The sequence below is a fragment of the Gorilla gorilla genome, chromosome X (assembly GCF_029281585.2).
Source record: "Gorilla gorilla gorilla isolate KB3781 chromosome X, NHGRI_mGorGor1-v2.1_pri, whole genome shotgun sequence".
Classification (NCBI taxonomy): domain Eukaryota; kingdom Metazoa; phylum Chordata; class Mammalia; order Primates; family Hominidae; genus Gorilla; species Gorilla gorilla.
The window spans coordinates 11663050-11679031 of record NC_073247.2 but is presented as its reverse complement, the minus strand read 5'-3'; the positions used below and the strand labels follow the sequence as shown (position 1 = coordinate 11679031).

General features: G+C 44.9%; 1 protein-coding gene across 4 annotated transcripts in view; it reads left to right on the top strand.

Annotated features, from left to right (window-relative positions):
* Positions 1–15982, top strand: part of DHRSX (dehydrogenase/reductase X-linked) — a 294832-nt gene that overhangs the window by 77381 nt on the left and 201469 nt on the right. For 3 of the 4 annotated variants that reach the window (XM_055376338.2, XM_055376341.2, XM_055376340.2), the window contains exon 2: positions 8084–8191. The exons of the other annotated variant lie outside the window; for it this stretch is intronic. In XM_055376338.2, coding sequence (XP_055232313.1) covers positions 8084–8191 — 108 coding nt within the window. The remainder of the gene's footprint in view (positions 1–8083; positions 8192–15982) is intronic. 4 annotated transcript variants of the gene reach the window in all.

The window sequence follows — 15982 nt, the reverse complement described above, 5'->3', positions numbered from 1 at the left end:
GAACTTTAAAAAAAAAAAAGAAATAGTATTTCAGTATGGTCTGAATTAGGATGTCTGTTATTAGATATAAAGGAGAACGTATGTGTTGAGGGCCATTTGAGCCTGTTCTGTATACAAAATCTTATTTTTGTCCTTTTCTTTGTAGCATGTTTGGGGTTTTTCTGGAGTTGAACTTTTTAGATATCTGAAAAATAGCTGTTAATATTTCTGATGGAAGTTGCAAATTTTCTTCCAGCTCATTATTTATTTTTTACTTTGCTTATGGAGATTTGTTTTGTTTTTTACCATGTGATTTTTTTTTGAGATAGTGTCTTGTTCTGTCTGGAGTGCAGTGGCACGATCTTGGCTCACTGCAACCTCCATCCCTTGGACTCAAGTGATCCTCCCATCTCAGCCTCCCAGCTTGCTGGAACTACAGGCACGCACCGCCACACCCGGTTAATTTTTTAAATTTTTTGTAGAGATGAGGCCTCTCTCTGTTTCCCAGGCTGGTCCTGAGCTTCTGGCCTCAAGCGATACCCCCACCTCAGCCCTCAAAGTGCTGGGATTACAGGCATGAGCCACTGCCCGGCCTGTTTTTTAAACAAGTAGTTTTTTAAATAGTGAAATCTATCTAACCATCTTTCTGAATTTTCGTTTAGGAAGCATTTTCTTTCTGTGGAGGTTAAACTAATGATTCCTGCTTTCTTGCAATCTTCTCATGGTTTAACTTTCTTTTTGCCTTGGAGTTCACTCATGCATGCTATGAGGTCTGGCACTAATTTTATCTGTTTCCTAATGTGGCTTCACGTGCCCCAACACAGTTTATTAAAACGCCCATCTTTTGCCTCTTTTGTCGTATACTCAATTTCCACATGCAGTTGGCCTATTTCTGGAAATTGTACCCTGTTCGTTCCTCCATTAATGCCTGTAGTACCTCCCGTTTAATTATAGAAGCTTCTCAAATGTTTTAATCTCCTACAGGGCCGTTGTGTTCTCAATCTTTGTACATATCAGAATTTTCCTCTTTGCCGCCTCGTTTGAAATTCTTTTCCCCACAGCAATTTTCGAATCGATTCGTCCAGTTTGCCTAGAAGAAATTCTGTGAACTATCTTTATTGGATCTCATCAAATTTGCATATCGACTTGGGTCATTCTGACACCTTTAGGATTGTATCAGTTTAGATTTTTTCCCCCTCCAACTTCTATTTTATTTTTTAAATTAAAAAAAAATTTTTTTTTGAGACGGAGTCTGGCTCTGTCGCCCAGGCTGGAGTGCACTGGCGTGATCTCAGCTCACTGCAAGCTCCACCTCCCGGGTTCAAGCGATCCTCCTGGCTCAGCCTCCCGAGTCGCTGGGATTACAGGTGCACGCACCACCACGCCCAGCTAAATTTTGTACTTTTAGTAGAGATGCGGTTTCACCATGTTGGCCAGGCTGGTCTTGAACTCCTGACCTCGCGATCCACCCGTCTCAGCCTCCCAAAGCGCCGGGATGACAGGTGTGAGCCACCGCATCTGGCCTCAACTTCTATTTTAGATTCGGGGGTACGTGTGCAGGTTTGTTCCCTGGGTATATTGTGTGATGTTGAGGTTTGGAGCACAAGGATCCCGTCATCCAGGTAGTCAGCATGGCACTCAATAGTTTTCCAACCCTTGCCCCATCCCTTCCTTGCCCCATTGAATTGCTCAGTGTTTATTGTTCCCATCTTTATGTCCATGTGTACTTGATGTTTACCTCCCAGTAAGAAGTGAGAACGTCTGATATTTAGTTTCCTGGCTCTGTGTTAGTTCACATAGGACAATGGCCTCCTCTTGCATCTATATTGCTGCAAAGGACATGATTTCATTCTTTTTAATGGGTGCATAGTATTCCATGGCATAGATGCACCACATCTTCCTAAGAATTGAATTACCATTTGAGCCAGCAATCCCATTACTGGGTATCTACCCAAGGGAAAGTAAGTCATTCTACCAAAAAGACACACGTACTGTGTGTTCATCGTAGCACTGTTCATAAAAGCAAAGACATGGAATCAAACTTAGGTGTCTGTCAACTCTGGATTGGACAAAGTTTGGGGTTTTTTTTGTCTTTTTTTTTTTTTTTTGTGAGATGGAGTCTGGTTCTGTTGCCCAGGTTGGAGTGCAGTGGCACAATCTCGGCTCACTGCAAGCTCTGCCTCCCAGGTTCACGCCATTCTCCTGCCTCAGCCTTCCGAGTAGCTGGGACTGCAGGCGCCTGCCACCACGCCAGGCTAATTTTTTGTATTTTTAGTAGAGACCGGGTTTCACCGTGTGAACCAGGATGGTGTCGATCTCCTGACCTTGTGATCCACCCGCCTCGGCCTCCCAAAGTGCTGGGATTACAGGCATGAGCCACCGTGCCCGGCCGTCTTTTTTTTTGTTTTGTTTTGAGACAGTCTTGCTCTGTCACCCAGGCTGGAGTGCAGTGGTATGATCAGAGCTCACTACAGCCTCAACCTCCCAGGCTTGCGTGATCCTCTGAACTCAGCCTCCCTGGTAGCTGGGATGACAGCCGTGTGCCACCATGCCTGGCTAATTTTTTTGTGCCTTTTTTTTTTGTTTTGTAGCAATGGGGCTTCACTATGTTGCCCAGGCTGGTCTTGAACTCCTGGGCTCAAGCGATCTGCCTGCCTTGGCTTTCCAAAGTGCTGGGATTACAGGCATGAGCCACTGCGCCTGACCCATTTGGGTCTTTGGAGAAGCACACACCAAGAAGGAACGTGATGGGCCAGAGATTTACTAGGGGAACTGTGTGTGAAGGGTCAAACAGGTGCTGGCAGAAGAGTGGAGGAAGGCTTTCAGGTGACGGTGTAGGTGCCTCACACCTGTGAAAAAAGAGACGGCGAGGAATTGGGTAGAAGGAGCGTCAGCCGGTTCTCTGGTCATGCCGAGTCATTGGCTGTGAAAACCCAAAACCCTGAGGAAGCCCGATCTTGCAAAACATGTTCCCCATCTGCAGAGGCACCGGGTGGGTGGTGTCGGGCGATTGTTGCAACCTGTTGTGTGCGGGGGTGTCTGTGTGGGTACATACATACTTCTCAGCCCCAGTGTCAGCTTCCTGGTCCATAAGGAAAACACTAAACTCTTCTAGCTAAAGTTAGAAATGCAGCAAGGATCCATTCTGCAATCTGTGATGCCTTTTTTCTTTTTTTTTTGAGCTGGGGTCTCGCTACCTTGCCCAGGCTGCGGTGCAGTGGCACAATCACGGCTCACTGTGCGTTTTCAGGGAAGACCCCACGGGCACCTCCAAAACCATGTGGCATGACGTCCTCACCGAGACCCGAGGGCATCTTTCCATGGCCTCAACTCTACTTTTATGTCTTTAGGTTTCCTGATAGAGGTTTTGCACACTCTCGATGACCAAGGCTCATTTCAGTGTTGCTGTTGTTTCTATATTATAAGCAGGACTGTCTCTTCCCCTACCTTTTTAACCTGCCAATTGTTTGTGTATTTATGGAAGCTATTGACATTTGCTTCTGAATTTTCTATCTGACTACCTTCCTGAATTCTCTTCTTGGATTTATTTAATGTTGATTTTGTTAGTTTTTTCCTGGCATACCATCATATCATCTGCAAAGTATATTTTGACTCTCCCTCTGCAGTTCTTGTGTCTGTTGTAATTATTTGTCTGACCATGTTGGGTAAGATCTCCAGTAGCATGTTAAATGACAGGGTGCACTCCTGGAATCCAGCTCTTTGGGAGGCCGGGGTGGGAGGATGACTTGAGCCCCGGAGATCAAGACCGGTCTGGGCAACACAGCAAGACCCCATCTTTACAAAAAAAAATAGTAAAAAAAATTAGCCAAGTGTGGTGGCTCACACCTGTAGTCCCAGCTACTTGGGAGGCTGAGGCAGGAGGATCATTTGAGTCCAGGAGGTCGAGGCTGCAGCGAGCCATGATTGCACCACTGCACTGCAGCCTGGGCAATGTAGTGAGACCCCAGCTCAAAAAAAAAAAAAGCATCACAGAGAACAGGATGGATACTTGCTGCTTTTCCAAGTTTAGCTGGAAGATTTTAGAGATTTCTTTATTGACTAGGAAGTTGGCATTGGGGCTGAGAAATATGTATGTACACACACAGACACACCCACACAGAGACACACATGTATACACACACAGTATATATGCGTACTGTGTGTCTGTAATTACAATTTAATAATACATTCCTATTTTTAAAATAAACTTAGTAAATTAAGAACATCAATACATCTACTGATACGACATATAGTATTTCCAAGTCCCTCAGCTTGGCTCAGGAACATGGGAATGTCATTGTACAGGTTCTATCTTCGGGTTACAAGGGATACACCAGAAAACCTAAGCATATGGAAAACTTATTCTGCAATTTTCTAAGTGAACATACCTTTTCATCGATTCATGCGTGTATTAAGAAAAAGAAAAATGAAAGTCTTACACACCAAGAGGATTGTTCGCACAATACTGACAACGAAATGTACGGGCTGACAAATAGCAGATTATATGTTGAAGCCTCCTCCGCAGGCCCCACCTCCTGATACCATCACCCTGGCGATTGTATATTTTCAACATAGGAATTATTCTGGGGGGAGAGGAGACACAACATTTTACACTTGGGAAAGGTGAAATGGAAAAGCAGCATAGGCTTTATTGTTTTATTTTATTTTATTATACTTTAAGTTCTGGGGTACATGTGTAGAACGTGCAGGTTTGTTACATAGGTATACACGTGCCATGGTGGTTTGCTGCACCCATCAACCTGTCATCTACATTAGGTGTTTGTCCTAATGGTACCCCTCCCCTAGTCCCTCACCTCCTGACAGGCCCTGGTGTGTGATGTTCCCTTCCCTGTGTCCATGTATTCTCATTGTTCAACTCCCACTTGTGAGTGAGAACATGTGGTGTTTAGTTTTCTGTTCTTGTGTTAGTTTGCTGAGAATGATGGTTTCCAGCTTCATCCATGTCCCTGCAAAGGACATGAAGTCATCCTTTTTTCTGGCTGCATAGTATTCCATGGTGTCCATGTGCCACATTTTATTTATTCAGTCTATCATTGATGGGCATTTGGGTTGGTTCCAAGTCTTTACTATTGTGAACAGTGCTGCAATAAACATACGTGTGTGTGTCTTTATAGTGGAATGATTTATAATCCTTATTTCTATTTAAATTACCTTTGTATTTTTATAGATTTTGTGGGTATGAGTACACTTGTGTTACATGAATATATTGCATAGTGGTAATGTTTGGGCTGTTAGTGAGGACATCACTCAAATAACGTACATGGTAGCCAATAGGTAATTTCTCATCCCTCATCCCATCCCACCCTGTGACACTTCTGAGTCCTCGATGTCTATTATTTTATGCTCTATGTCAATGTGTACACATTATTTAATTCCCACTTATAAGGGATAACGTGGTACTTGACTTTCTGTTTCTGAGCCATTTCACTTGGGATAATGGCCTCCAGTTCCCTTCATGTTGCTGCAAAAGACACAACATCATTCCTTTTCATGGCTGTGTAGTATTCCATGGTATATATGTGCCATATTTTAAAAAATCAAATTGTCTGTTGGTGGACACTTAGGCTTTATATTTTAATAAAGAACATTCCAAATATGTTGAACAAAATAATCTCCTAACTTGAAAAAGATCATATGTGCCTATAATAATTCACAGAAAGGGACTTTCCTGACTACCTGCCTGCAAAATCCACTTTTCCCTCAGTCTTTCCTTCTCAAGGGAATTCATGGAAATTCCCTTCTTGAATTTTCTCAGCCCCCAGTACAAGGAGTCATTCTTGCCTCATCGTGTCCCCCTCTCTGTCCTTGTCTTGTGATTTCTTTTTATTTTGAATGCGAGAAGTCTGACTCCCACCAGCACCCCTGTTGCCGGTACCTGTGAGACATATTCTGAATCCAGCCACCTCTCATACCACCTGTGCTGAACTGTGGCGGAGCTCCCCCGTCAGTCCCTGCAGCTGCTTCAGGAGACCCTTGATAACCTTGTCTTCCTCCAGCTCGAGTGGATTCTCCATGAATCTATTCCTTCCTGTGAAACATATCACAGATTGTCTCAGAGCCCTGTGATGACGCCCTGTCTGCCAGAGAGAAGCTCACGAACTCTGGGGTGCCCCTACACCTTCTTCCCTCCTCTCTTCCCTCTTTCCATGTGCTTGGCTCCAGCCAGCCAGCCAGCCGCCTTCCTCTTCCTGGAATATCCCAGGCCTGCTAGACTTTTGCTCTCACCGTCACAACATCAGCTCAGGAGCCCCTCCTTGGAAGATTGTTCTCTAACCCTCCGTCCAGAATCACTGCTTCTCCCTTTCCTCTTCTTCCTTTGAAGTTCATTCATAACTGGAAGACGTGAGATCTGGAAAGTTCTGGATTATTGCCAGACACATCTGTGTATTTAGAGTGGTTGGTATCTTACCCAGGGGAACGAAATGTCCTTGAGGCAGACAACATGTTTATCTTTGTCTAATTCATTTCCCTGTATGCTGGGCACAGAGTGTGGGCTCTACACATATTTTATAAAAGAAGGAGGGAAGGGTTAGAAGATGGACAGAAGGAAGGAGGAAGAAAGGAAGGAAAGAGGGAGGAAAGAAAGGAAAGAGGGAGGGAAGGAAAGAGGGAAATAAGGAAGGAAAGAGTGAGAGAAGGAAGTAAAGAGGAAAGGAAGGGAAGGGAAGAAGGAAGGAAAAAGTGAGAGAAAGAAGTGAAGAGGAAAGGATGGAAGGAGAAAGGAAGGAAAGGGAGGGAAGGAAAAAGGAAAAGAAGAAAGAAGGAGTGAGACAAGGAAGTAAAGAAGAAAGGAGGGAAAGAGGAAAGGAAAGAAGGAAAGCGGGAGGGAAGGAAGGAAGGAAAGAAGGAAGGAAGGAGGAAGGGAGGAAAAAGGGAGGGAAGGAAGGAATGAAGAAAAGAAAGAGGGAGGGAAGGAAAGAGGGAGGGAGGGAAGGAAAGAGGGAGGGAAGGAAAGAATGAAGGAAGGAATGAAGGAAGAAAGGAAAAAGAGAAGGAAGGAGGAAGGAAGGAAAGAGGGAAGGAAGGAAGGAAAGATGGAGAGAAGGAAGGGAGGACAAGTGGAAGGAAGAAAAAGAAGTACAAATCTCCCTCAAAATGTGGATCACTTGTCTTAACCAGAAATTCAAGTGAGATGCTATCTGCACGTGTGATATCAGCAGCTATGAAGCAAACTGTATTAACCAAGTCTTTTATTTTCTGTGTTCTGATGCATGACTTTCGTGGCCTTGTCAACCCTAGAGACCCTGCCCCTCCCATAGCTAGCGAATCCCCAGAGGTGGTGAAGAGCCCACCTATGAACCTGTCTTTCATATGCAAACCCATCAATCCGGAATCCACCCCCCAACCATCTCCTTTATTGGGGTTGCATATTCCATGTCACTCTCCACCTGCCCTAACCACCCCAAAGCCAGGTACCAGAGAGTCAGGGACAGCCCCTATGCCCCAGAGCCTGCTGAAATCATTCACACTAGCCAACTGTAAGCCTACTCGCCTGTTCCTTCCCTTGGAAACTACAGTGAGAGCTCTGGTCTCCTTTGTATTCCCACCTGACCAAACTTGGTGCGCCCCTGTGTGGTCCTGAGTGGTGTCACACGCCCCTCCTCTTGGGACCTGTGAGTAACAAACCACTTGCTTAACGGCAGTCTCCTGATCTGTTGGCCCCACCATACCTACATCATAATAAAGTCTACATTTTACAACGCAAACGAACAAAAATGTCCTGCTCAGTGCTGCCCTGAGAGCAGAGGTTATTCCAGGATTCTTGCTCGCCTCTGTAAAGGGTATCCGTTCTGCAGACCTTTCTGCCGGTCACACTGACGGCATATTGCAGAACCTGCCAGGGACTCACAGGGGATGACAGGGGATTTATCAGGTGGTTTTTTACTGCACTGTCATTACTGGGGGCGAATCCACTTTAATACATTCATGCCTCCTGAGCCTGTGGGAATTCAAGAGGAACAGAACCAGAAATAATTGAACCATAACTCCCTTTGGCATCCTGCCTCTCTGGAGGCTTCATTCTTACAAATATGTGCTCTGCTTTGAAATCTTAGTTTGATAATTTTCTCTTCTTCTTTTTCAGTTTTCCCCCCACGACCTGACCGTGTCGCTATAGTGACGGGAGGGACAGATGGCATTGGCTATTCTACAGTGAAGCATCTGGCGAGACTTGGCATGCATGTTATCATAGGTGATGACTTTTACAGTTACTTGTGTTTTTTGTTTTTTGGGTTTTTTTTTTTTTTCTGAGACAGGATCGCAGTCCGTCAACCCATGCTGGACTGCAGTGGTGCAATCTTGGCTCACTGCAGCCTCCACCTCCTGGGTTAAAGTGATTCTCCTACCTCAGCCTCCCGAGTAGCTGGGTTTACAGACATGCACCACCATGCCCGGATAATTTTTGTATTTTTAGTAGAGACAGAGTTTCCATATGCTGGCCAGGCTGGTCTTGAACTCCTGAGCTCAAGCCGTCCGCCTGCCTTGGCCTCCCAAAGTGCTAGGATTACAGGTGTGAGCCACTGCGCCTGGCAGAGTTAGTTGTGTCTTATACCTAATGTGAGCTACTTAATTGTTCATTTAGACATGTATGCAAATGTTGATTTGCATATAGAAAATTCAGTCAGATCCAGAAAGCTCATAAAGGTGATATTCAAAACCTAGAAAACACAGAGAATTGTTGTGCCCTTTTGGAAGTAGATATATATTCTGCTTAAATATTGATCCTGTGTTTCTTTCACATGGTTTACTGGAAAAAAATAACCATATATCTTTATGACTTTACTAGGGCTGTTATAACAAAGTATCTCAAGGAGACTGGAGGTTGCTTAAAAAGCCAAAATTTATTTTTCACAATTCCAGAGGCTGGAGGTTCAATATCACAGTGTGAGTAGGGCTGGTTCCTCCCGACACCTCTCTCCTTGGCTTGTAGACACCATCTTCTCCCTGTGTCCTCACAGGGTCATCCCTCTGTGTGTTTTCATCTCCTCTTCTCCTGAGATGTCTTAGTCCATTTCAGGCACTATAACAGAATTACCATAGAACGGGCAGCTTATATACAACAGACATTGAGTTTCCCACAGTCCTGGAGGCTGGATGTCTGAGATCCAGGTGTGGGCAGGGCTGGTTCCTCCTGAGGCCTCTCTCCTTGGTTTCTCTCTGTGTCCTCACAGGGTCATCCCTCTGTGTGTGTCTGTGTCCTCATATGCTCTCCTTATAAGGACACCAGTTCAATTAGATTGGGGCCCACTCTGGTGACCTCATTTTACCTTAATCACCACTTTAAAGACCTTATTTCCAAACACAGTCACATTCAGAGGCCCTGGGCTTTAGGACTTCAATTTATGAATTTTGTTCAAACACAAGCTCCTAACAGAATCTGAACAATGTTGCGGGATACTTGTTTCTTCTGCAGCCATGACCTATAGACACTCACTGTTTGATTTCTGCTCTTCTTTTTGAAAATTTCTCTAAAAGCTTATCGTGATCTCTGACTCCTCTTCCGGTGTGACCTCTTCAGGTCTCCCTTCAACTGGGGACATGAGGACAGTTCAAATTAACCCATTCCACTACTGCCAGTGGAGACGGAGAGGGGGAGCAGGAGGGGGAGGAGGGGAGAGAGTCTATTGCATACGTGGGGAAGTCTAAATCAGCTAGCTTAAATGATGTGTGGAGATGAGCTTGGAAAAATAAAAGCCTTAATGTGTATTATGCCCACTCTTGACACTATCTGCATTTAATTAATTATTTTCAGACAGGATCCTACTCTGTCAGCCCAGACTGCAGTGCAGTGACGTAATCATAGCTCACTGCAACCTCAAACTCCTGGGCTCCAGCAATCCTCCTGACTCAGCCTCACGAGTCGCTGATACGACAGGCGTGCACCACCATGCCAAGCTCATTTTATTTATTTATTTATTATTATTTTTTTGAGACAGAGTCTTGCTCTGTCACCCAGGTGGAATGCAGCGACATGACCTCGGCTCACAGCATCCCCTGCCTCCTGGGTTCAAGCGACTCTCCTGCCTCAGCCTCCCGAGTAGCTGGGATTGCAGGCGCCCACCACCATGCCCTGCTAATTTTTGTATTTTTAGTAGAGATGGGGTTTTGCTTTGTTGGCCAGGCTGGTCTTGAACTCCTGACCTCACGTGATCTGCCCACCTCCGCCTCCCAAAGCGCTGGGATTACAATCATGAACCACTGTGCCTGGCCCTGGCTCATTTAAAAAAGTTATTTTGGCGGCTGGGCGTGCTGGCTTATGCCTGTAATCCTAGCACTTTGGGAGGTCAACGTGGGCAGATCACTTGAGGTTAAGAGTTCAAGACCAGCCTGGCCAACATGGTGAAGCCCTGACTGTCCTAAAAACACAAAAATTAGCTGGGCTTGGGGGTGAGTGCCTGCGTGGTGGTGGGCGCCTGTAGTCCCAGCTACTCGGGAGGCTGAGGCAGGTGAATTGCTTGAACCTGAGAGGCGGAGGTTGCAGTGAGCGGAGATCACGCCACTGCACTCCAGCCTGGGTGACAGAGCGAGACTCAGTCTCAAAAAAATAAACAAAATGTTTTGGAGATACTGGGTCTTGCTATGTTGCCCAGGCTGGTCTTGAACTCCTGGGTTGAAGTGATCCTCCACCTTGGCCTCCCAAAGTGCTGGGATTACAAGTGCGAGCCACTAGGTCCGGGCACCCTTTGCTTTTAATAAATAACTTTTACGGTGTCTGGTTTTATAAACATCATACTGTAGGTCTGGTTTTAGATATGCAGGATCATATTCACTTAACACTTTCCAGGATGGGCGCAGTGGCTCACGCCTGTAATCCCAGCACTTTGGGAGGCCGAGGCGGGCAGATCACGAGGTCAGGAGATCGAGACCATCCTGGCTAACATGGTAAAACCCCTTCTCTACTAAAAATACAAAAAGTAGCTCAGCGTGATGGCACATGCCTGTAATCCCAGCTACTCGGGAGGCTGAGGCAGGAGCATCGCTTGAGCCAGGGAGCCGGAGGTTGCAGTGAACCGAGATCGCGCCACTGCACTCCAGCCTGGGTGACAGAGTGAGACTCTGTCTCAAAAAAAGACTTTCCAAAACCAATGCCCATTATTGATTGACTTCTTCCTCTCTGCCATTCTCTGTCCTTCTTTCCCTTGTTGTCATTTACGGAAAGATGATCATGGATCATAAAGAATGCTTAGGGCTAGAGATTTCAACATGAATTTGTCTCAGTTATTCCTTATCTTTGAGGAGCTCTGTCCAGGACAGACACTTTTCTGGGCCTTGAATGCCTTTGCGATAGCCGAAAAGGCTCAAGCATAAGAGCATGAGTCTGATCTGGTGACCAGGGCTCAGCAAAGAGTCTTTCCAGGCCTTGAACCTCTGGACATCTGTTGATGCTCATTGGACAGGCTAAAAGTCATCATGTTATGAATCGATGAAGTTGACAGGCAGATAAAAGGTATAAGGAAAAAATGAGCTCTCCACATCATTGTATGCATTACATCTATACGATAAAAACTGTGATATACTCATGTGTTTAAATAGCTGCTCTGGTCCTGGGCCTCATGCATTTCAACAGCTGCTAGCGTTCTGAGCCTCATGCGTCTAAATAGCTGCTATGGTTCTCAGCCTAAAATGAGCTCTCCACATCATCGTGTGCATTACATCTATACAATAAAAACTGTGATATACTCATGCATTTCAATAGCTGCTCTGGTCCTGGGCCTCATGCGTTTCAATAGCTGCTAGCGTTCTGAGCTTCGATGGCCATCCACTTGGCTTTGAGTTAGCTCTCTCCAAAAATCTCCATGGCAATTTCTGCTGGGGCAAATGCACGGCTGCTGCCCACACCGCTGTGTTTTCTCATCTTCATTTACAAAAGAAGAAAATGCTAACCTTGCTGATGCTAACCTCCTGAATTTCATGCAGGAATCCCCAGGAGTCTTTGACTCAGATGGGGAAACCCCATGTTCAGCCCATGTGGCCTTCTGTTCTCCCTGGAGATGCGTGGTTCATGTCAGTGCACATGGCTCCTTGCTCCATCCTTCACTTAAGTTTGAGCCTTTTTGGCTTTTGCAAAACATGAATGCAAAACTTGAAATTTTTCTGTGTCATGGCTCTTCCCAACTTTCACATTTTTGAGACAGGGTCTCACTCTGTCACCCAGGCTGGAGTGCAATGGCGTGATCTCAGCCCACTACAACCTCTGCCTCCTGGGCTCAAGCGATCCTCCCACCTCAGCCTCCCAAGTAGCTGGGACCACAGGCGGGCACCACCAGGCTTGGATAATTTTTTTGTAGTTTTAGTAGAGATGGGGCCTTACCATGTTGCTTAGACTTGTCTCAAACACCTGAGTTCAAGCGATCTGCCTGCCTCGGCTTCCCAAAGTGCTGGGATTACAGGTGTGAGCCACTGTGCCCGGACACTTTTAAAATAATAATTTTGTACACGCAGTTCCGTTCCTCATATAACCATCTTTATCTGATGCGCTTCAGGGTTTGTAAAATAGTATACAGACATGTGTACTGTTTCACATGATGAAGCTTAGTTGTATTAGATAATGGTAACATCTTGTTTGGCTATGTCATAATGAGGTAATTGAGTAGAATATAATGAAATCTTGTTGGATTAGTTAATGACTTGTTGAGCTTTCGGAGCAGGTGAGCACTTTTTGGTCTATATCAGTCTCTTTCTTTCCATCAAGCAGTTCTTTTCCTCAAAGTTGTGCCTAACTCCCACTTGAGCATTTTTTTTATCCATTCTTTTTTTTTTTTTTACTTTGACATGAAGTCTCACTCTGTTGCCCAGGCTGGAGTGCAGTGGCGCGATCTCAGCTCACTTTAACCTCCGCCTCCCGGGTTCAAGTGATTCTGCTGCCTCAGCCTCCTGAGTAGCAGGGACTACAGGAGCACACCACCACACCCAGCTAATTTTTGTATTTTTAGTAGAGACGGGGTTTCACCATGTTGGCCAAGATGGGCTCGATCTCTTGACCTTGTGATCCACCTGCCTCAGCCTCCCAAAGTGCTGGTATTACAGGCGTGAGCCACTGTGCCCGGCCCCATTCTCTTTATTTTATTTTATTATTTTATTATTATTATTATTATTATTTTTTGAGAGGGAGTTTCGCTCTTATTGCCCAGGCTGGAGTGCAGTGGCACAATCTCAGCTCACCACAAACTCTGCCTCCCGGGTTGAAGCGATTCTCCTGCCTCAGCCTCCCAAGTAGCTGGGACTACAGGCGCGTGCCAGCACACCAAGCTAACTTTTGTATTTTTAGTAGAGGGGGGGTTTCACCATGTAGGTCAGGATGGTCTTGATCTCTTGACCTCGTAATTTGCCTGCCTCGGCCTCCCAAAGTGCTGGGATTACAGGCGTGAGCCACTGCGCCCGGCCTCTTTCTCTTAATAGACTGGGACAAGTTAAAACTTTATGACAATTTCTTGAAATTGTCAAGTTCATCCATGTTCCTAACTCTCCTGTCTTGGTGTGTTTGGGCTGCTGTAGCCTGAGTGCCTTGCAAACCATAGAAACTTTTTTTTTAAATTTTATTATTATACTTTAAGTTTTAGGGTACATGTGCACAATGTGCAGGTTAGTTACATATGTATACATGTGCCATGCTGGTGTGCTGTACCTATTAACTCATCATTTAGCATTAGGTATATCTCCTAATGCTATCCTTCCCCCCTCCCCCCACCCCACAACAGTCCCCGGTGTGTGATGTTCCCCTTCCTGTGTCCATGTGTTCTCATTGTTCAGTTCTCACCTATGAGTGAGAACATGCGGTGTTTGGTTTTTTGTCCTTGCGATAGTTTGCTGAGAATGATGGTTTCCAGCTTCATCCATGTCCCTACGAAGGACATGAACTCCTCATTTTTGATGGCTGCATAGTATTCCGTGGTGTATATGTGCCACATTTTCTTAATCCAGTCTATCGTTGTTGGACATTTAGGTTGGTTCCAAGTCTTTGCTATTGTGAATAGTGCTGCTATAAACATACGTGTGCATGTGTCTTTATAGCAGCATGATATATAATCCTTTGGGTATATACCCAGTAATGGGATGGCTGGGTCAAATGGTATTTCTAGTTCTAGATCCCTGAGGAATCGCCACACTGACTTCCACAGTAAACCATAGAAACTTATTGTCCTACAGTTCTCAAGGCTGGAAGTCCCAAGACCAGGGGGTCAGCGTGGTCAGATTCTGGTGTAGTCTGTCTTCTAGGTTGTGGATGGCCGCTTTCTCCTGTGTCCTCACATGGTGGAACCTGGATGGGGTCTCTTTTATAAGGGTACTAATTCCATTCATTGTGCTCCACCCTCATGACCTAATCATCCAGCAAAGCCTCCACCTCCCAACAGAATCACTGGGGATGTTAGAATTTCAACATAGGAACTTTGGAGGGATACAAACATTCAATTTATTGCACCCCCTCTAGATGCAAAAGGATTGTGTTTAGATGAGGAGACCCCAGGGGAGAGGGTGCCCATCTGAGAGTATATTTCTAGAACTTCTTATGAACTTGAGCACCTCCATGATCTGTTTACATCTCCCTGGGACCTGAGTAAATTAGAGACAAGATGTAGGGCAGGGGGGGTTCTGAGATTTAGCTTGGAGACCATGAGGTGGTGATGGATGGCAACCCTTGGTTTTGACCATCCATGCTAGGTGGATGTCTGCTGTATCATTAACAACATGACAAACTTTCCAGGACTTTCTATATCTCAGACTTCTGCCAATATTTGAGATGACTGGGTCAAAATGATGCTGATTTTTTGAACAGGGACAGCAATAGGTATTCTCTGAAGGTTGGCTGGATGTGAGCCTAGTGGCTTCAATGATGGTGGAGTAGGATGAAGAGAGACCCTCAAGGTTGAACAAAGATGGGAGGGCTCACATCCAATACTGGTTATATTTGATCTTGTGTCTCCTCCAGTGCAATGATCTTTTTCATCTTCTTAATTCTTAATTTAGCTAGGCAATGTTTAATTATTAGTTTAATTCTTAATCAAACTAGGAAAGGAAGAAAACACCCCATTTCTTTGTGCTTTTTTGCCTCATTGTGGTGGTTTAGGTCATGATGAGGTCTAGTTGGGCAGGTCATGATGAAGTCTAGTTGTATTAGGTTCTGATGATGTCTGGTTGAGTTAGATCATGCTGAGGTACAGTTTGGTTTGGTCATGATGAAGTCTAGTTGTATTAGATCATGATAACGTCTCCTTTGGTTATATCATGATGAAGTAGTTGAGTAGAATGTAATGAAGTCTTGTTCGATTAGATCATGATGACTGGTTGAGTTAGGTCATTATGAGGTATGGTTTGATTAGGTCTTAATGAAGTCTAGTTCAGTAACAGCATGATGAGATCTAGTTGGATTAGACTTGATGATGTGTGACTTATTTAGGTCATGATGAAATCTTGTTGGGCTAGGTCACTTTGAGATCTAATTGGGTAGGTCATGATGAGGTCTTGTTGAGTTAGGTCCTGATGAAATGTAGTTGAGTTAGGTCACATTGAGGTCTAGTTGGGTAGGCCATGATGAGGTCTATTTGTATGAAGTCATGGTGAGGTTTGGTTGTATTAGATCATGATAAGGTACAGTTTGATTAGGTCATGATGAAGTCTAGTTGTATTAGTTCATCATAATGTTTAGTTTGGCTATGTCATGATGAGGTAGTTGAGTAGAATGTGATGAAATCTTGTTGGATTACATTAGGATGACTGGTTGAGTTAGATCATTATGAGGTGTGATTTAATTAGGTCTTAATGAAGTCTACTTCAGTAATAGCATGATGAGATCTAGCTGGATCAGATCATGGTGATGTGTGGTTTGGCTAGGTCATGATGAAGTCTAGTTGGGTTAAGACTCAATGAGTTCTAGTTGGGTCAGGTCACATTGACGTCTAGTTGGGTAGGTCATGATGACGTCTAATTGGGTTAGATCATGAGGAGATCTAGTTAGGAAGGTCATGATGAGGCCTAGTGGATAGAT